Here is a 22,347-nt window from a genome sequence, read left to right on the forward strand (position 1 = left end):
ATTTTTTATCGGAAACTAAGTTACATGTATTCAACTGAAAGATCTAAAAGATTGAAGACCTCTTATGCTCCAGGGTATATTTTGGTTTATGTTTTGTTATTTATGTGACCAAATCATAAGGCAAATTATTCAGTAACTGCATGAAATACATGGAATTTTTTTTTATTTTAGTTATTTATTTAGTTACTTTATTTATAAGACACTCTCCAGTCATTTGCCAGAATATATCACTTCATTGATGATTACAAATAACAGTAATTATCAGACTCGCTCTAGTAACTGGATCAGCTGTCAGGTACCAAGAGTTTTTACTGAACTGGGAAAATCTGCTTTTAGTCACAGTGCACCAGTGAGCTGGAATTCACTACAGGAAACACTAAAACTCAGCTCACTGGTGTCACTCAGTCATTTTAAACTTTTAATATCAAACCACCTACAGACAGCCTGTACCTGTTTTACTTAATTATATTTATTCGTAACTTTTATTTTTGTATTAGTTCTCCTTAGTTTTTTTTTTTTATTTATTTCCTCTCATTTTAAGTTTTTATGATTACTTTTTTTTAATTTGTGATATTGTACTATTACTTTACTAATTTCTTATCTATTTTTGATCTTAATTTCTTACCATTTAAATCTCAAGTTCTATTTTTTTATCTACTTTTATCTTTTATTCACTGTTATTTTAAATTTTCTTTTAATTTAAAATGATTAAATGTAGTTATTATTTTCTTTGTCATGTCAATCCCCGTTTTTGTAAATGCTCGGCTACATTGAAAATGAGGGTTGCCCTCAATGTACTTCCAAGTCAAAATAAAGGTTGATTGATTGATTGATTTTTAAAAGCTCCCCTCAAATGAATAGAAAATGTGTTTTATGATCTACACATGTCACTATATGCTTACAATTTACTGCTGAAAGCCAAAAATCTCAGACGCTCTGTGTTATTTTATAATAGTAATGTTTACAGAGCAGATCACTGAAGAGACGCCGTCTGTTTATAGTTTATAGCCCAGATTTGGGGAAAAAACGGCTCGACTTGCACCAGAAAAACAAACTGAGTTCAGCTTCTTTTATTATAAGTGTTTAAAATGACATCACCATCTATTTGACCGGAAAGAAGAGTTACAGCCTCACACGACGCCCAGCTTCTGAATGTAGCTTATGAAATATGAAAGTTATGAAGAAAATGAAGTATGTTTTGGAACCACCAGTAGTCTCAAGGAATTTAAAAAGTTAAGCTCTGAGCACCAGTAGGATTTTACACAAGTGTCAAAAAAAAGAACTACCTTAAAAAAAAAAAAAAAAAAGTACTACCTTAAGTGCCGTCAATCACTCATGGACTCACTGAATGGAAATACTAGTGAGCCAAATATTTATTATCTCTCTAAGGATGTCAGCACAAGCCAAGCTTTATAAAACTGGTTTCTCATATCACTACAGTGTGCTAAAGGGGGTGTGGAGTGCACTCGTAGCTAATGAATTCCACTCCCCCATAAAAGGGAGTACATAAACAAGGCAGGACTGGAAAAAAAATGGCAGATAAAGCATGTTACACACTACTGCTCATCACTTCTTCACTCTGACAAATGCAAAGCACGAATCTCCCACCCTGTGGCAAATTAACTAACACAATTGTGTTAATGTGCCTAAAACTCTGTATTACTACATTCCTCTAAGATCCACCACCTGATTTATCTTCATAAAGTAGACCCTACAGGTCCTACATTAAGGGTCGGCAACACGTGGCTCCAGAGCAGCATGCGGCTCTTTTACTGCCCTGTTGCAGCTCCACAGCAGAATTCAACTTGTAGGGAAAAAGAGAATAATTCTTCTTTGCAGTAAAATAAAGCTTTGCTGACCGTTTTTAATGTCTTAAATGCTGGACTGTATAACTGCTAAATCACCACCCTTTAACCCTGAAGAATTGGCGCACAGACTGGTCACTACACCAATAATCTTACCTAACTAGCAGCTAACGGAACGGCCTAGAGAGAGATTTAAGATGAACATTGATAATTATGAGACAAAAACTGACTTATTTGCATTTATAAATCACTCCTGCTCGTTTCCGGATATGTTTAGTTTGCAGTGGGAAATGCTAAACGCTCAAACACTAAAATGTCACAACACTCAAGTCTGCTCCTCTTTCGCCAGCTTCTTGTTCAAATTTTTCCATTCCACCTTAAATGGTGTGGCAGTTCTGGTGCTTCAGGTACCACTTATAGCGGAACAGGAAAATATGAACCAGAAGCTGGCGAATGACTGGCTGATTTCAACCTCGTAAAATGCTGAGAGACATTTTACAAGAAAAAAGTTTCTTGCTGGAGATGCTAGAAAAGCAGCTACAGCTGATCTAAAGCTTAAAGCAGAGCAAAGAGAATCTGCATTTTCATTAGTTTGTTTTAGCTTATATTAGTACATTAGCACATAGACACATTTACAGCCAAGATGGTAAAACATTACTTCAATAAATGGACATAAAACGTTGCTGCTCCCAAGGCGGATTGATTTTTGTTGGAAGGACAAAATGGCTCTTCTTAAAATTGAAAAATCTAAAAAAAATCTAAATCTAATCTAAAAAAAAAAAAATTACATCACGGTAAATGTAAGCTCTAATCACAAGGATGGATCCAGTTGTAAAAACAAGATTTCCTTTAGTTTTTTTTTTATCGGCAACTACGAACATGAACACAGGCATATGCAAAAGTTTGAATATTCCTGGTCAAATGCATGTTTGCATGTTTTGTTAATTTTGTAAGTGAAACTATGGTAGCATCCTCTAGGGGTGGGCAATTTGAAAATTTTATCATTATTGTTGCATTAAGCACTTTTCTGAGCATACTGTGAATATTATTAGTACTTAAAACCACTGAACATCTCTACACATCATTAAAATGAAAGCACAATTAGTCCAATTTAATTGTACAACTGTGAAATAAACTGGAACTTACAAAAAAAAACTACAAAAGTTTTTAAAATATTTTTGTTCCAACATATAAAACTTCAGGATATACTATGATCTGTTGTGTATGTTAAATTCAGTAAATCAGCAGTAATAATGCCCTAAAATGTGGAGCAGTGTGTAGAGGATGTATTGACCTATATTTTAGAAAATCAACAAAATGCAATTTGGCCAGTGGGGTCATTCCATACCAACTCCCAATCAGCCCTCCCAGGTCACATCATGGATTAAAAAAAAATAAATCAACAAAGGGAAAACTTGGGACACTGCAAAATCCCATCACTCTACATTAAGTACTTCTTTAGTCAAGAATCTCAAGTTTGGTCTGTCATCATTTTAGCAATTCTTAGTATGTGCACCCCATGCCTCACCAATTGCTTAACTTTGCTCTATCGGATTGGGTTGAAATTTGTACTGAACATCCAAGAAACTAAGGATAATTTGCAACATGGGTTGATGTAAATAGTTGTTGCGGAATATTTCACAGTAATCAAATTAGACAAAAATATTTTTCAAGATTTTTCAAGGTTTTTACATGAATTTTCATGAGAAAATTTCATGAGTATCTGCAGTTGTGTACTGGAATCTGACTGTGGACCAGACCATCACTACTCTTATCCATTACGAGAAACACCTGAGCCAAATTTCACTCAAACATCCGTTTGGCAGTTTGTACAACAGCTGCGTTTTCAAAAAGCTAGGCTGCCATCCAGGTGGGCTGCATTTCTAGACTGCTACATCATCTAACACAGTTCCAATTAGAAAAATCCTTCAAATACAGCTGAGATGCAGCCTAGACCGGAGCATTTTTAAGGATTCTGCTGGAGTATCTCTTATGGTCTTCTGTTGCCCATAATCCTTTGTGCATGTATCTGACTCAATGACAGCTGACTAGAAATGCTGGCCAACTTCTACACATTATTTAAAAAGGCCAGAAACATAACATTCAGTACCTAAACTGAGTACAACGAGTATAAGCAGCTAACAGAACTAGCCAAGACAGACAACACGACACAGTCAATCAGGTACCAAAGTGCAGAGACAATGAGTGGATTTCTTGTCGACTACAGGGTGATTAAAAAAAGATTCATCCAATTTCAGAGAGCCATATTTTCACACCTGTGAGGCGTCTAGGAACCAGTCACAATCCAATTGAAAGAGGGGGTCATAGAGTTTCTGACTGTCACTGGAGGATGGCTCTCCCTTCAGTCTGAGAGGAGATGAGACCCCTGAGCAGAAAGCGTTCTGCGTTCTCCACTTCAATAAGAGTGAATCCTTCATAACTGTGCAGCGTGATTTTCGTGGGCAGTGAAGCTCCAACAGCTCAGAGTGTTCGTCGCTGGTTCCACAGCACTGGATGATCTCCGAAATCGCACTGAAAGAGCTGTGAGTGCAGCGACGCCCGACACGCTCAATCCAGTATGGGATGAGTTTGACTCTGGTGTTGATGTCCGTACAGCTGGAGGAGGTTCAGACTGAGACCTTGTACAATTACATAATAAACTTTATTGATCTGTAACGATTTACAAGTGAAATAAATCATTTATAATCTTTTTTTAATTTGATGAATCTTTTTGAATCACCCTCTATACACATTGAAATCCTTGAGGAAAACAAGCAACAATCTGACTGCTTTTCAAGTTATAACTATCAGAAGCAGCAATGAAGTACATGAAACTCAAGTTGGCTTCTTATTTGCATTTTCCTTTCCATCTTTAATGGTGAAGCAATCACCATTTAGGCTGGAATGGAAAAATAAAAAGGCCAACTTCAGCCTCGTCTAAATTACTGGCTGAGCAATAAGGGCTCTACTACTCTTGTCGAAGTAGCTTCAGCCCATCGCTCTGTGCCCTGTGCAAGGGTGAAGTACAGTGAAAGGTTGCTTAACATTACTTCAGATATCTTGAACAAGAAGAACAAAAAAAAACAGCTGCGCCAGGAAGGTGAAATGTTGCTCTTGGTAGAAAAAAGAAAACACTGATGCTCAACAACAATCCCAGAGTCAGTTACATAGCCAAGCGCACTTTGTTCTTTGTTCAAATATTTTATCGTGCTGCTAATATTTTGGTCTGAAAATGATTCAAGCTTTTGAGATTGGTTTACTGCAATGAGTTTGTTGGTTTAATCATTTAACTTCTTGCCATTTTTGTCTGAAAATACAACTGAAAATGATAAAGCGGAGTCACAAGTAGTTTGTTGTTAACATCAGCAGAGGGTGTTCGCTCTGGGTTGCTCTGCATCAGCGCTGGTATGTTCTCACTCTCACTGCTGCAGCTCCTTTGCGTGTTCTGGTTCAAACGGATCAGGATCTATGACATTTTGGAAACAGACCTCCTCGAAGTGCTCTGCATACTCTGCTTTCTTCCAAAATGAACTGTAAACAAATACTGCTGCAGCCGTTTTCAATTGTGTGTTGAAGGCTCAGTTGAGAATGCAGTTGACAGGAAACACTGAAATCACCCTGGTAACAGTTTTCACCAGAGGTCACTAATAGGCGGACCGCAGTCTGAGTCCGGACCTAGTCGCTGTCCCATGCAGACCTGAACCTACAACCGATACATGACCTTCATTTCAACAGGGTGGTCACATTTAATCGGCATAACTTTTCTAGCCTTTATCACAGACCAATCAATGGTGTTTTAGGTATGACACATGACGCTACTCAGACAGTCAGATCTGTGCATTACGATGAGCACAGACTCTAAGGAGTATTGCACACGAGGGGAGAAGCAAATGTAGCTGAAATATCACCGAACTGTACTTTATTTGATTTGACATTCAGTTGTTGACTATATAAGATGTACCTACTAGGCACCTACAGTGTTCAGTATATTGCTCTTGACGGAATAAAATCTCGCATCTCCAAAATAGTAACTTTACAGGACAAGGAAAAAAACTACTTTTCTTTTAATGTAAGTCAATGGAACCAGACTTTTTTTTCACAAGCCATTGTGGGCCGTTTCTTTTGGTCCATTCATCATGAAATTTACAAACGATATAAAAAGCAACAAGCACTTTCAAATTATACCAAAAACTGAAAAACATAAAAAAAATGAAGATATGAGGTGATATGACACTGAATCATGATGCAACTTAGACATCATCATGTTCTGGACCTTTGCTTGAGAAAATTCTCTCTAACTGGACCTTGAATTTTAATTAAAAACCCCTGGTTTACACTGAAAATACTTTTTTTGTTATTAAATTGTGTGCATCACAATACAACGTCTCATCAAGCAATGCATTTAGAACCATTCTGTGTAATAACTTAATGGGATGTAGCTTTAAGAGCCATTAAATGGTTTGGATAGTGAACAATTCTGACTCTGAACTTCTCTAGAAAGGTGCATTTCACACTGAACCACTCTGAAGGATTTTGCTCACATGTAAACCACTGAATTAAGTAATTTTTCAAATTTGTTGGAGTTTCTCTTTAATCTTTGGTTAACCTCATTAATCTGTAAGTCTGCTTATCTTTTGTTAACCTTTCCATTGGCCTGTGTTTTGTTCTAAACTGTCCTACTGAGTGACTTTGCCAATGCGTCACCGGTATCACAGTGCAATACGAGCCTTTGCTGCAGGGGAGGCGGTGAGCAGCATTGCTCCCTGCTTCTGAGTCTAGAGAGGTACAAATCAACACACCCATTGTTATATGGGGGCTTTCCTGACAAGGCCCATAACAGACTGGATCTAGAGGATCAAAAGGCAATTTGTTTCCACGGCCGTCTGAAGCATCTTCTTTGTGGATGGCTTCTGAGGAGGGAACTGAGGGTTTGCGGCATGTTAAATAAGACAAGCATCTTCAAGTTTTCGTTTTAATTGGCACACCAGAAAACACCCAGATCACATGGATCAACTTAAAAGTTCTTGCCACAGAGCAGAGTTTAAAATTAGAAAAATGCCTGGGGGTCATTTCAGACGCTTGGGTTATTCCAGACTGAAATTCCTACTTAAAGTGACAACAAATATGATCTAGACATCGCAACAAAAAGAAATCATCATTACACAGCCAGACGTCAAAGCACTCCTCTAATGACAAAAGCACGGAGCAGGTGTGATCAACTGCCAACTAATCAAATAACGAAGTCATGGAAATGTCAACATGTCTGCCTTTCAGAGCACTTGTGTGATGACAGCACTTAAGCGGAAGGCAGCATGAGTGCAAAAACAAAAAGCTATGCAGGTAAGATAAATTCACAAATGTGGAAAAAGCCCACAGCTAAAACTCTGACACAGCTACATGTCGCTTCTATTACAGAACAGCAGATATTTAAATTCAGAGAGCAGCATAAATTATGTAAAAGAATCATTCTACGCTCTTGGTTGAAAGTCAGAGCTCAAAATGCATTTCAGACTTTTGACTGACAGATTTCAGATTAAAATCCTTTTGATTTGAGATACTTGATACTTATGTCTCTTGCCAATAACAAAAAGATTAAACATTAGATTTTTTTCACTACCAAAACGTTACCAAGTGTTTTAGCAGTGACCGTTTCAGTACAGACAATTTGTACTGAATGCTAGCCAGTACATGGTAAGGTACAGCTTTAAACAGTTATATGCACAAAGTCATAATATTATTCATTAAAAGATAAAAGAAGTTTGCTTAATTGCAGAAAATGTGTTTCGGTAGTGACACGTCGTAATGTTAAACACTGATTTTCAGACTTTGTGACACATTTACGTCAAAACAATGAGATTTAAGCGGTCACCATGTGGCCATGAGGGGCATGGAAGCAGTCTCACCCTTCCTGCCAAAGGTTTTCACTTAAGAATTTGAAATCTTTCAACTTCATTTTAAGAGAAATAAAAGAAATTAAAAAGATCTTTTTAAAAAATTTGAAAAAAAAAAAAACAAAACAAAAACATTTTCACAAGTTCAAAGGGGGACCAACACATCCCAACAGAAAGTGCCATATAAACTACATGGTTTGTGTATCGCTGTTGTCAGAAGAAAACCTCGTATCTCCAATATGTCAAATTTACAGGAGGGAAAAAACACACTTAATGTAATTCAATGGAACCAGACATCTTCGGAAGATCATTCTGGGTCGTTTCTTTTTGTCCATCCATCATGAAATGCATCCTCAATGTAAAGAGCAACAGGTAATTTCAATTTGTCAAAAACTGAAAAATGGACAGGCAAGGTTTTCTTCCGACAGCAGCGATATATTTATTTTTTTTACTCTCTCGATTAATGCCTTGGGTTTAAACAGCTCATAACAATCCCTGTAAATGTCTAAGCCCTGTATACTTAAGCATTTTTAATAGTTTTGCTGGGACTACAGTTTGAATTAATTTGGTAGAATGGTCAATATACTATGAACAGATCTATACTTTTCCATCCCTGCTGTTGGTTCTCCAGACATACTACCAAAACATTTTCCCTCTGCTTTGACCTTTGAAGTACTGCATTCTGAAATGTCACATGAACATGACAAGCTTATCTGGCCAGCAGTGGCGAAAATGGTCAGAGGATCTGTCAAGTAGGCGTGAAATCCATTTGCGACGAAACCCAAACAGAGGGGCATATGTGAATTTGACTGGAAATGGTCTAGTTGAAGTTGTGGCCAATCAGCCTTGCTTACTTGGTGGTCCTGAATTTTACGGCCCACCACCCGGAAGGCGTTGTTGCCGGTGTGGTGATAGATGTGGACTCTGCTGAAACCCGTGGAACCACCAGCCGGGACCCATTTCTTGTTGGCGTCATCGTACACCATGACGGCAGCCCGCGCCTGACAGATGCTCTGCTCACTGCAAAAGAATAATAAAGAAGAAATGGGAAAATCTGTGAGTGGAAAGTTTCTTTTAAATGTTTTTTTTTTTTTTTTTTTTTACTGATGAACACACACTTTAGACTGTGGTATCCTCAAGAAGAACACTGCAAGGTGCAACTATATCGTAACCTTGAATACTGACAGATACTAATTAAATATTTCTTCTTTAAAAAACTACTAAGCTTTAAAATAAGTTTTGTGTTCAAAGAATCACTAACCAACAACAACCTCCACCTCACCAACCATCACAACAATTACCAAAACAAACAACAATCACCACAACAACCACCAACCCCAACAATCACGACATCCACCAAAACAATTACCACAACAACAACCATGACAACAGCCGCCACCACCACACCGAGGTACACAGACTATATTTGATGATATCAACCCAACAACTGCTTAAAGAACAAGACACACTGGGAGGGAACTAGAGGGAAACACTGACTGTTGCTGAATGAATTTTAAAAAGGTACAGTCACAGTCATGTTTCACCCTGACCAGGCTTGAGAAACTTGCCACAATTTAATTACTGTTTGGCCTTGCTGTTATCCAAGACAAAGGGGTGATTCATTTCCAAGCAATAAGACTTTGAACCATCAGCAGTTTCATTCAAATTGACACATAGCAGTTCTTCACAATAAACTACTAGATGCGACATCATTAACTTCCCAGAATCACATAATATTACTACAAACCCAATTCCAATGAAGTTGGGACGTACATGTAAAGGACAACAGGGATTTTCAAACGGTGTCAAAAACTGAAAAACAACTAATATGGAGATACAATATTTTCTTCCAACAGCAGCAATATATACACACATATATATTATGATGTGTATGTATGTATGTGAATAAATTACTAGTCATTCCAAATTGCTATAACAGATTTTTAAGGAGGAATAACAGCTGACGTACAATGCAAAACACTAAAACTAAGCATTTTATTTCTTCTCTAATAAAGGTGGAACAGAATTCTTCTTCTATGTGTAAAGCCCACTTCCAACGTCCTATCATGGGAAAATTCTTCATATGTTCCTGTATACAACGTATACAATTCATATATACACTTATCCGTGAGAGGTACCTGTGGCGGCTGACTGGACTGTGTGATCTAGACTGGGAATGTAAGCAGCGCATGTGGGTGCAGGAAGCACTGTAAACTCAACCAAGAAACTCTCAGAAAAATCAGTCAAATCATCTAATCCCACTATTATAGAACTGAAGGATGCAGATCGCTGTGCTGAAGAGAGAGACAGCTCTGCATTCACCTACATGGACTTTTTATAAATAAAGCACTGAAAGGACTACTGATGTTTTTCTGTGTACTTTCCAGTTCATGCAGATGTGTGTAGGTTTAAAAGTCAAGTACTGAGTAGGGAAATTTCTTACCCCAGCAAATACAAAGTAAAGTACTCTCATCACAGTTTCTGGACAGTAATTAGCAATTTGTAATTTCTTCTCCAAGTTTTTACTGCAACCTTAGTTATGAAGAAGCACTCAAGCACTTTATTTTGATTTACTCATCAGTAAAAATCGATCAGATGCCGTGATCAGCCGTCTGGCAGATAAGGACTAATCTAACAGGATTGTCCAACTGAGACCAATCTCTGCACTTTAATTAAGGAGCAGACACACAGAGGGAGGCAGAAGGACCTTCTCTACCGCACAGTCATATCACAGAGTAATTGATGTCATAGATGCTCACACAGAGACACTATTTTTTTCAAGCGGTGGCTGAAGTCAAGAACGAGCCTCATTAAAACAAGCACATCGTGTGTGTTTGTACATGTTCATGAGTAGCGATGATCTCACACTCTTTTCTGATACAGATGAAAACTCGAGTATTGGCTGATATGGATACCTGTCTGGTAGCTCAAACTACTCAAACACTTTACTACTCAACATGTAAGTGTGTGATATTTCAGGCTAGAAATTTTAAGGATGGGATCAGCTTTGTTCTTTTTTCCTCCAATATTCAATCTAGCATTTTTCGCTGATATCCAGCATTTTCTGGCCTGATATCAATGCCCAGTGCCAGGTTCGTGAGACTCAGCAACTTCACAATACAATATATCAGAATCAGAATCAAGCTTTATTGGTCAAATATCTCACAGAGATAGCTCACAGAGCACAGTATCAGAGAAACATTTACATGCAGGGAATAAGATAAAATAAACATAAAATATGCATTCCTACCACCACACACTCAGACACACACACACACACACACACACACACACACACACACACACACATACATACATACATATATATATATATAGAGAGAGAGAGAGAGAGAGAGAGAGTGTGAGTGAGTGAGTGAGTGAGTGAGTGAGTGAGTGAGTGAGTGAGTGAGTGAGTGAGTGAGTGAGTGAGTGAGTGAGTGAGTGAGTGAGTGAGTGAGTGAGTGAGTGAGTGAGTGAGAGAGAGAGAGAGAGAGAGAGAGAGAGAAAACATACGATTCATTGACCAAACATACTAGATGTACAACAGCTATTTTTGGTCATTGTTTCTTCTAAAGTTCGCTCTTAAAAAAATACAGTAACACTGAAAGAATATATAGTTGGAGAAAATGATTTGTATGTAAAATGTTATGCAAGTTTAAATTAAAAAATACAGTATGAATGAATATATTAAACAATTATGGGAGAGCTAAGGACTGCATCATAGTTAGTATTCACAAAATCCAGAAAAACCATCCTGCAGCTGTATTGTAGACATTCTGTCAGCATAATGTAGATTAAGTCATTGTTGGATACGATTTCCAAGCAAGATAAAGAAAAATTCAGTTTTATTGCAGGTGTTGATCCGTACCAAATCAGTAAGTTATCTTTTGAGTCATGATTATGAATTACTGTTCACGATAACACATCCAGACACCTATAATTACCTTGCTAATATTACATCAGCATATACACTATATTTCCAAAAGTCTTGGTTCGTCTGTCTTCACACGCATATGAACTTGAGTGACATCCCATTTTTAATCCATAGGGTTTAATATGATGTCGGTCCATCCTTTGCAGCTATAACAGCTTCATCTCTGGCTTTCCACAAGGGTTAGGAGTGTGTTTATGGGAATTGTTGACCGTTCTTCCAGAAGAGCATTTGTGAGGTCAGACACTGATGTGCGAAGTCATGTTGGAACAGGAAGGGGCCGTCCCCAAACTATTCCCACAAAGTTGGGAGCATTAAATTGTCCAAAATCTCTTGGTGCTGAAGCATTAAGAGTTCCTTTCACTGGAACTAAGGGGCCGAGCCCAACTCCTCAAAAACAACCCCACACCATAATTCCCCCTCCACCAAACTTTATACTTGGCACAATGCAGTCAGACAAGTACCGTTCTCCTGGCAACCACCAAACCCAGACTCGTCCATCGGATTGCCAGACGGAGAAGCGTGATTGGTCACTCCAGAGAACACATCTCCACTGCTCTAGAGTCCAGTGGCGGCGCCTTACACCACTGCATTCCACACTTTGCATTACGCTTGGTGATGTAAGGCTGTACAAGCAGTCTGCAGGCCTAGGTGCTTGGTTTTATACACCTGTGGCCAAGGAAGTGATTTGAACACTTGAATTCAATGATTTGCATGGGTGAGTAAACACTTTTGGTAATATAGGGTGTTTAATTGAATGTTACTTAAAGACATACTGAGAATCTACAGTGGACCATCTAAATATAGTGTTACCACCTAAAGTCATGTAGACAGTTCACTGGATGACTGACATACTTTCCGTACACCAGTAAAAATTCTGTATACACAAGCAACGTCATTGACAACCTATCCACAAAGAGAAAAGAGCTTTATCTATTACGTGCTTTAAAAAAAGGCTGTTTCTTCACGTCTTCATGTCAAGAGGCAAAATAAACTGATACCTAACAATGGCTTCTAACATGAAAAGAACGGCAGAATCTTGTGCAGTCTTTTGGTGAGGTTAGCAGCAAAACGAATGGAAACATTACCATCTCATTTTATGCTATGTAGCTACTAAATATCATCAACATTTACAAAGCTCCAGTCCTAGGCCTGCTGCCAGTGCACCTGCAGCCTCTGCATCCCTCCTTTTGCGCTTCCCTGATTGCCAGGCCTATGAAAAATAGATTTAATACAGAATGACAAAGTGCTATGCTACTGGAGGTAAGATAAAATATATGACTGTACCAGAGATAAATATGCTGTATAATCAGCAGATGATGCTGATTATAATGCTGAATATGCATGATTTTCAAGTGCTCAGGCATTCAATCACCATGAGATCACTGGTACTTTGGCCATTTGCTCTCCTGCACAGAGAGGGAAAACAAATGAGCAACGTAACTGATTAAACATTTTTCAGGAGTTGGATTGTGAAAATGATCAGCTTTTCTCACCAAAGGAAACTGAAAGCTTGCAGGACTTCAGCAGGCATTGCAGACCAAAATGTGCGCATTTGGGACCACCGAACAGAACAGCTGATTTTACTACCACTAACTTACTCATACAAATCGGATAGACTCTCTTAGAAAGGTCTGTCAGACACTGGCGCTCACAGTCTTTATTAGCACATCAGTAATAGAGTTTACTGATCTAAGGCCATCTTATACAACCAAGTCTGCAATGCATGAGTGTCTGAACTTTTAACCTTATGTTTTCAACCTGCTACTGATTTAAGCTGACCCGTCTACCAGTCAGCCAGTTTGGTCTACTCCGTTTGAGCTGCATGTTGCTCTTTTCCAGCCTGATTCGGTCAGTAAGTCAGACAGTTGTTAGTAAGGTTTTCATTTTAGAGGTTAGGTTAGTCTGGTATTTGTCGTAGGATCCTTCATTTAACAGGTAGGTCTGATTCGGTCTGATGACATTTTTTCACAGGGTCCTTCAAGTGAAGGACCAGAATCGGTCATCTGGCATTTGTGCGTGTCTTAGTTTTCTCAGGAGACTCAAGAAGACTAGCTTTGTTAGTGCATGTGCTCCTTGTTTGCCCTTGTGGAGACTAGTTTTTTGGTGCACCTGAACCTTCTTCATTTGGTATGTTCAGGACATGCAGTGATTATTTACTTTTGCCCTTTTTCCATCTGCCTGTGAAATTTGAATTTAATAGTTCTATTAATAATGGTTTGGTTAGCCTAAGTGAAATTTTATCTTTAGAATTCAGACAGTACAGGCAGATTCATTTGAAAGAGGCCCCAGATATTCTGCTGTAACTCCTGTTAGGATGAAGAAATCTGAACCAAACAATGCGCTACATATCTCGACGTGTGTGTAATCGATTGCATTACATGTGATGCTGGAAGTGATCTCCAGTTTCTGCCAAACACATGAAGGGGTACGGGGATCTGCACCTGGAAGCTACAGACAGAGGTTAAACGGTGCAACGGCTGTCCGATGCCGACCTCATCACTCCGACGCAGGGGCATCCCAGCTTGTTGGAAGCTCCATATATATGGAGGAACTCATTGCACATTGTTTGGTTCAGTTTGATTCATCCTAGACAGTTATTTCAGAATATTCGGGGCCTCTTTCGAGTGAATCTCCCTGGAGTATTACTTTTAGAGTGACCTTAGTAACTGCACAAATTTGTAAAGTTTTGTAAGTCTTAGAATTGTGGCACTGCATACTTTGTGTTATAAATCTAAGATGTTTACTTTTATGGGTGGAGGTGTTAGGGCCCTGGTCACAAAATATCTGTGTGTATCTTGTGCTGGCATTCTGTGTTTCCCGAGTTGTGTGTCCCCTTATGTGCAGGTACATGATTGGCCAGATGGGGGCACACTGATGTATAAGAGGTCACCAAGCCACCATCTTGAGAGACCTTCAGGGCTTTCTTTCCTGACTTGACCTGAAAGAACACCTGTCCAGGCCAGCCCGGCTCTCTTCACTTCTGTCTGCTTTGGTTTGCTGTTTTTGTTATTGTCTTTTTTGTTTGATATTTTGGCAAATATTTGTCACTGAAGTCTCAACCCAGCTTGTTTGAGCTTTTGAAGAAAATCAACCTGTCCTTTTCTGGTTTAAATGGTGATCAGTGTCTGATCCAGCAGCAGGTCTGGGTAGAGAGAGCCCACTCATTTCTCTGCTACGGCCTGACCCAAGACCGGGTCGTAACAGAAACAGTTAAGAACAGAGTCGGTTTATGAGGAGCCTGGCCACTTCCTATCCCCCTCGTTATATCAAAAACAGGAGAGGGCGTGAATGGAGCTCAACGGCTAAAAAGTTTCTAATCTCTCGCCAAGAACGTTTTTCATTTTAGAAAGTAGAAGGATGGATTTCCCTAAAAAAAAAAAAAAAAAAAAAAAAAAAAAAAACTATTTTTCCTTTTTTCTACAGCAAAAGGGTTTTGGGCAGCAGGAGGCGGGCTTTTCCGCCAGAGTGCGATGATTGGAGAGCGGAGGAGCTCATTGGCTGTTCGCGCTCATGATATAATGGACATACATGGGGTGCAGTTTTCAACTCCTACAGCTAGAATTTAAAAGCCCTTAAAAAATAACAGCAGTGGTAAAATGTTTTATGCTGTCCTGTGGTGAGGAAGTGACTGCATTCTTTTACATTAAAAATGCTTAAGCTAAAAATGCTATAAACTATGATTTTGCTCAAAGACTCCATATCAACCCATTCATTTTGTCTCACTGGGGAGCGCCGTCTAACATTTGAGAAACCCGGAAGACAATGCAGAGTGGTAATTCTCCTCCTCTACAAGTTCTCTGGTTAAGTAGGCCTTAATACAAGCCACAAAAATTAAAAAGGCATAAATAAACCTTAGCTGATATTTAAACCTAATCTATACATGGCCTCAATCCTTTTATAATCAAGGGCTCAATTCTAGCAATGGCAGCATCTGTCAGGCCGTCTCAGAAGAAAATCACAATCACAGACACAATCGGCTGATAAGGTTACTATGGCATTACCATGGAGCATGACATCAGCACCAAATTGGACACATCAAAGTGAGTTCATGAATCCCAAATTCCTCTCTGGCTGGTGACGCCTGTGATTAGCTGCGCCTCCTCGAGACAAGACAAGAGTGGTCAGTCTGAGTGGAGCATGACCGAAAAGACAACCATCCTTTCAGACGATGAATAAACAAAATCTTTCATCCTCATATGGTTATTCCCTCACAGGGGTGGGCAAAATGGCAAAACTATCACCATGATAATTGAGTTTTTTTTTTTTTTTTTTTAAACAATACACAATCCTGATTGCAATTCGAGGTGGGATTTATCCTTCATTGGTATGATGATAAGTGTTGCGTTTCGGTGCCTGTGCAGGTGTGTGTGTGTGTGTGTGTGTGTGTGTGTGTGTGTGTGTGTATGTATATATATATATATATATATATATATATATATATATATATATATATATATATATATATATATATATATATATATTATTATTATTTTTTTTTTTTCTCTCCCCTCTTTGTTGCTCCTCTCCTGCTCTTTTCATCATAGGTCATCTGAGGTGTCAATCACCATTACCTCCTTGACATCCTTTGACCAAAGTTTGCAGAGTTGAGCCCAAGAAGGTGAAGCCTGGACAGGGTACCAGAGTTTGTCATCATCCTGTGTCAAAGCTATTTGTTTGGTTTCTGGCTTGCTGTGGCTCCGCCTCCTAGCTTTAGCCTCCGCCTCCTAGCTTTAGCCTCCGCCTCCTAGCTTTAGCCTCCTAGCCTAGTTGCGAAGTCCAAGGTACACTGAATGAAAACAGCATTTTCATTTAGAAGCAATATAGTGAGCACCCAGGTTCAGATCATTTGTGATATAGATTGAGATGGCTGTATACCCATTTTTTCAGGTTGCATACATAAAACACAGAACTACCTAAACAAAACGTGTGTCGAGAAAGCTACTTAAAAAGTAGCCATCTAATGCACATCACAAAATAAATAATGCCACTATTTCCAGAATGTTGCTTTTATTACGTTATGATAAATGTGGCTTGCTACATCAAATCTACTTCATAATTAATTCTGTGTCTGAGGCCAATTGCAATTAAAGTGACCTGCCAAAGTATTTGAAATGTTTTACTTAAAATGCCTATAATCATACATTTGCCCACCCTGCAGAACATACAGTGCTGGTATCACTTCGTCATCTATGTAGATTACTATATGATGAAGCTCCTTTCTGGCTATGATGTGTCAGCTTTGCCTCTATATTTATCCTTTTTAGGACTATTAGGTTGCTGAGCATTCACAGTGTAATGTATGGAGACTTCAAATACATAATGGAGAGCTTTTTATCTCCTTTCTGGATGAATTAGTCCAAGAATTGCTAAATATGCCAATGGGTGAATCCTCCAGCTTTGCCACTGAAAAATGCTGAATAGTTCACATACCAGGCTGAAAAGCTTGTTGGATGCAACAACAGTAACCAAAGGAGGTTGGGTCAATTCCAACAAAACAATGCAGTAAATGACTTGACTGACAAAAATAAATATTTATATGCACTATGGGGAAATTAAACAATGCAGGATTCAAAACAACTTCATCACTTGATCAGTATTAAAAATCTACATGGAAAATCACGATCCTACCACCATGGTAATGGGAAACGTAGCTGAACTAATAGCTTTGCTACCTGTTGTAGCGCTACCATCAAATACTACTGATCATGTCAAGTGAATAACAATCAAAACGTAGCTAAATGCTAAGCACATGCTTAGTAGAATACATCAGGAGCAAACAGAATGCTTAATGTACATAAGCAAGTGTTGCATGTGGTCTGGGTTTCAATTAGTGTGTTTACGTGCACTTAATAATCGGCCAACTGCTTTAATAATCACTGTTTTACAACCAGCCAATAAACTCACAGAAGACGTGACGTACAGTCATGGCCAAAAGTTTTGAGAATGATACAAATATTAATTTTTACAAAGTCTACTGCTTCAGTTTTTATAATGGCAATTTGCATATACTCCAGAATGTTATAAAGAGTGATCAGCTTAACAGCAACTAATTGCAAAGTCAATATTTGCCAAGAAAATGAACTTTATCCCCCAAAACACATTTCAACTTTATTGCAGCCCTGCCTTAAAAGGACCAGCTAACATCGTTTCAGTGATTGCTCCATTAACACAGGTGTGGGTGTTTATGAGGACAGGGCTGGAGATCAATCTGTCATGATTAAGTAAGAATGACACCACTGGACACTTTAAAAGGAGGCTGGTGCTTGGCATCATTGTTTCGCCCAAGAAAGACCAGCAAGCGCCAGGACCGTCTCTTAAAAGTGTTTCAGCTATGGGATCAGGCTACCAGCAGTGCAGAGCTTGCTCAGGAATGGCAGCAGGCAGGTGTGAGTGCATCTGCACGCACTGTGAGGCGGAGACTCTTGGAGCAAGGCCTGGTCTCAAGGAGGGCAGCAAAGAAGCCACTTCTCTCCAGAAAAAACATCAGGGACAGACTGATATTCTGCAAAAGGTACAGGGAGTGGACTGCTGAGGACTGGGGTAAAGTCATTTTCTCTGATTAATCCCCTTTCCGATTGTTTGGGAGATCTGGAAAACAGCTTGTTCGGAGAAGACGAGGTGAGCGCTACCACCAGTCTTGTCTCATGCCAACTGTAAAGCATCCTGAAACCATTCATGTGTGGGGTTGCTTCTCAGCCAAGGGAATCGGCTCTCTTGCAGTCTTGCCTAAAAACACAGCCATGAATAAAGAATGGTACCAGAATGTCCTCCGAGAGCAACTTCTCCCAACCGCCAAGAGCAGTTTGGTGATCAACAATGCCTTTTCCAGCATGATGGAGCACCTTGCCATAAAGCAAAGGTGATAACTAAATGGCTCACAAAACAGAGATTTTGGGTCCATGGCCTGGAAACTCCCCAGATCTTAGTCCCATTGAGAACTTGTGGTCAATCATCAAGAGACGGGTGGACAAACAAAAACCTACAAATTCTGACAAAATGCAAGCATTGATTGTGCAAGAATGGACTGCTATCAGTCAGGATTTGGTCCAGAAGTTGATTGAGAGCATGCCAGGGAGAATTGCAGAGGTCCTGATTAAGGAGGGTCAACACTGCAAATATTGACTTGCTGCATTAACTCATTCTAACTGTCAATAAAAGCTTTTGTTACTCATAATATGATTGCAATTATATTTCTGTATGTGATAAAAACATCTGACAAACACACATAAAAACCAGAGGGCAGCAGATCATGTGAAAATATAATATTTGTGTCATTCTCAAAACTGTTGGCCATGACTGTAAATGTAATATAAAACTCAAACTTCATGCTGCGGCTCTGTTTTTAAACATCGCACATCACATTATCTGAAAATATGAACACATGTAGAAAATTCATATTAAAATCCTCTCTTTCACGTTTGGTTTCAGCACCGGTCCAAAAGTGTTTTGCTGCAGCACCGCTCGCTTTTTTCTGGTGCCACCGTCTGCTGCCGCACATGCAGACTGAGAAATCGGAAAGAAATCAGAGTAGGCGTTCACATTACTGAGAAATCTGATTACTGAGCTAAAACGCTGCCTCTTTATCAGATTTCTTAATCAGGTTTTAAGATCAGAGTATGGCGTATACATGACCATTTGAATAATCAGATAACCGCAGAAATCCGATTACGATGGGATTATTGAGTGCATGTAAATGTTGTGTGCATGTTTCATATATGAATTGGCCAACCGCTAAAAAATTGCAACCTCTTCATCTTGGAGCTCCAGACATGAGATTAAAATGCACTGGCTTGCCTTGATTTAAGTAAGTAAGTAAGTAAATAAATGAATGTCCCACTATTGGATAACACTAATCTTAATACAAAAATACAACAGCAAAGGCATTCTGAGCAGTGTGATGTCAAACCAAGCCCTCTAGTGACATTTAGCAGCATTCTGCCTCAAAATGCTACAGGGAAAGCACAGAAAAGCAATGTATGATTATGCAATCCAGCGCAGGAACATCCGGAAGAATGATTTGTATAGGCCTCTGCCCTAAGTGACAGCTTCAGTGCCTCTGCTGTAAAACATCTCAGTTCACACACACTAATACGAGGTTTCTTTGACACGCCATACTGCATTATATATGTGTATATGCAAGTATTCCACAGACTCTGCTATTCAATGAATCTTCACAAGACAATTCGAGTTCCAACCAAATATGGACTATGTGAGACAGAGTGGGAAAACAGACACGGCTGCAGTCAAGCAGATATGGCATACATTAAATGTGATTCATACAATTTAATTCATGTAAAAAATATAGTAGGAGTGGGCGTTGGTCAAGTGCAAGGGCCAACAGACGGAAAGCAGCAGAGAACGTGATGCTACTTCAGTTCAAACCTTTCTGCATAGTAAACTTCTATACTGCCTGGACCTGACAAACCAAAGAACAGCTATTTACATTATTTTTTCCTCAATTCCACCAGTATTTACCCAAAATTTTGTACTGTAACAATCCTTGCAGAAGAGTAGATGTACTTTTCTAGTAACTGCTGCCGCAGTAAAGGGAGGTAAACTCTGTCAAACTCCTTATTAATACCCTTGTCTTCAGATGAAATGCTGGATGAGCAGGTCCACAAACCTTTGGGCAGTTTATATGCAAGCCCATTTCCAAAAAAGTTGGGCCACTGTTAAAAATGTAAATAAAAACAGAATGCAATAGTTTACTAATCTTATAGAACCGTATTTTATTCACAATAGAACACATCAGATGTTGAAAGGGAGACGTTTTATCATTTCATGAAAAACACTCATTTAGAACTTGATGGCAGCAATGCATTTCAAAAAAGTTAAGACAGGGGCAACAAAAGGCTGGAAAAATGGTGTTAATAAAAAACAGTAACTAACTAACATGGCTGGGCATAAAGAGCATTTTAGAGAGGCAGAGTCACTCAGAAACAAACATGGGCAGAGGTTCACCAATCTGCGAAAAACTTGAAAGACCTTGGATATCCCACCATCTACAGAACATAAAATCATCAAAAGATTCAGAGAATCTGGAGAAACCCCTGTATACAAGGGACAAGACTGATCATCAGTATTGGATGCTCATGATCTTCAGGGCCTCAGGCGGCACAGCATTAAAAACATATGATTCTATACTGGAAATCACAGCAGGCGCTCAAACACTTCCAGAAATCACTGTCCGCGAACGCAGTTCACCATGCAGTCCACAAATGCAAGTTAAAGCTGTAAAGCATGTAAAGAAGAAGCCATATGTCAACACAATACAGAAACGCTGCCGTCTTCTCTGGGCCAGAGCTCATTTAAAATGGACTGAGGCAAAATGGAAAACTGTTCTGTGGTCAGATGAATCAAAATATGAAATTCTTTTCGGAAACTGCAGACGTCGTGTCCTGCAAACTAAAGTGGAGAGGGACCATCGGTGCACAGTTCAAAAGCCTGCATCTCTGATGGTCTGAGGCTGCAGTAGTGCCTATGGTGTGGGCAGCTTACACATCTGGAAATGCACCATCAATGCTGAAAAGTATACAGAGCTTTTACAACAACTTATATTGCCTTTCAGACAGCAACTCTTTCATGGAAGGCCTTGCGTATTTCAGCAAGACAAACCACATACTGCATCCATCACAACAGCATGGCCTCTAAGAAGAAGAGTCCAGATGCTGAACTGGTCCCCTGCAGTCCAGACCTTTCACCAATAGAAAATATTTGGCACATCACAAAACAAAAAATCTGGCAAAGAAGACCCAGAAACTGTTGAGCAGCTAGAATCCTACATCAGACAACAATGGGACAACATTCCTCTCCCACAGTTCCAGCAACTGGTCTCCTCACTTCCCAGATGTTTACAGACTGTTGTTAAAGTAGAGGGGAAGATACACAGAGGTAGACACGGTCCTGTCCCAACTTTTTTGAGATGCGTTGCTGCCATCAAGTTCTAAATGAGTTCATGTTTTCATAAAATGATCAAATGTCTCACTTCCAATGTCTGATACATGTTTTATGTTATACTATGAATAAAATATGGGTCTATAATATTTGCATAATCACTGCATTAAGTTTATACTTGCATTCATTTACATTTTACACAGCATCCTAACATTTTGTAGTTTATGTTCAGCAGTTTCCTTATGCAGTAATAAAGTTTTTCCTATCTTATTATCTGTCTATCAGCACCAAGGGCTGCCAGCTTCAGTGTCTAAAACGAAAGACAAATATTAGTGATCCTACAACAGAACTATAAATAAGTCAGACTGCAGATTCACTGATCTAATCAATTTTCTTCCTGAAAACAAATGTCGAACCCCTTCACACTCTTTCATGTTTACGGGACCATAAAACAGAGGCTTGCAGCTCCAGCTAGAGTTCCACACAGCTAAACCTTCCTAATGTTCACAACAGCAAACATAACTATAGAAAATGAATCTTGGGATGAAAAGCAAGAAGGTCAAGACAAAGCTATTCTCAATCCACGCAATCCAACACACTCTGGGTTTTGTTACCACAAGCGTAGCTGCTTTTTAAACCCTGATGGAAACAAATGACCATGTGAACAACAAGGACAAGAAACGGGATCCAAGTCAGCATTTCTGCAAACCCATGTTTTCAAGGTCCATGAAGAACATGCTCATTTAAGTCGGTGAGTCAGCGCTGTGGAGGAGATGGTATTTCCATCGACGACAATGTGGTATTTCGGCGAGAGCCTGGGCCC

General features: G+C 39.2%; 1 protein-coding gene across 1 annotated transcript in view; it reads right to left on the bottom strand.

The window, feature by feature from the left end:
• enah (ENAH actin regulator) overlaps positions 1 to 22,347 on the bottom strand; it is a 113,318-nt gene that overhangs the window by 80,903 nt on the left and 10,068 nt on the right. The window contains 1 exon segment of the mRNA XM_017719896.2: positions 8,551 to 8,716. Coding sequence (XP_017575385.2) covers positions 8,551 to 8,716 — 166 coding nt within the window.

Source organism: Pygocentrus nattereri, chromosome 4, assembly GCF_015220715.1.
Source record: "Pygocentrus nattereri isolate fPygNat1 chromosome 4, fPygNat1.pri, whole genome shotgun sequence".
Taxonomy (NCBI): domain Eukaryota; kingdom Metazoa; phylum Chordata; class Actinopteri; order Characiformes; family Serrasalmidae; genus Pygocentrus; species Pygocentrus nattereri.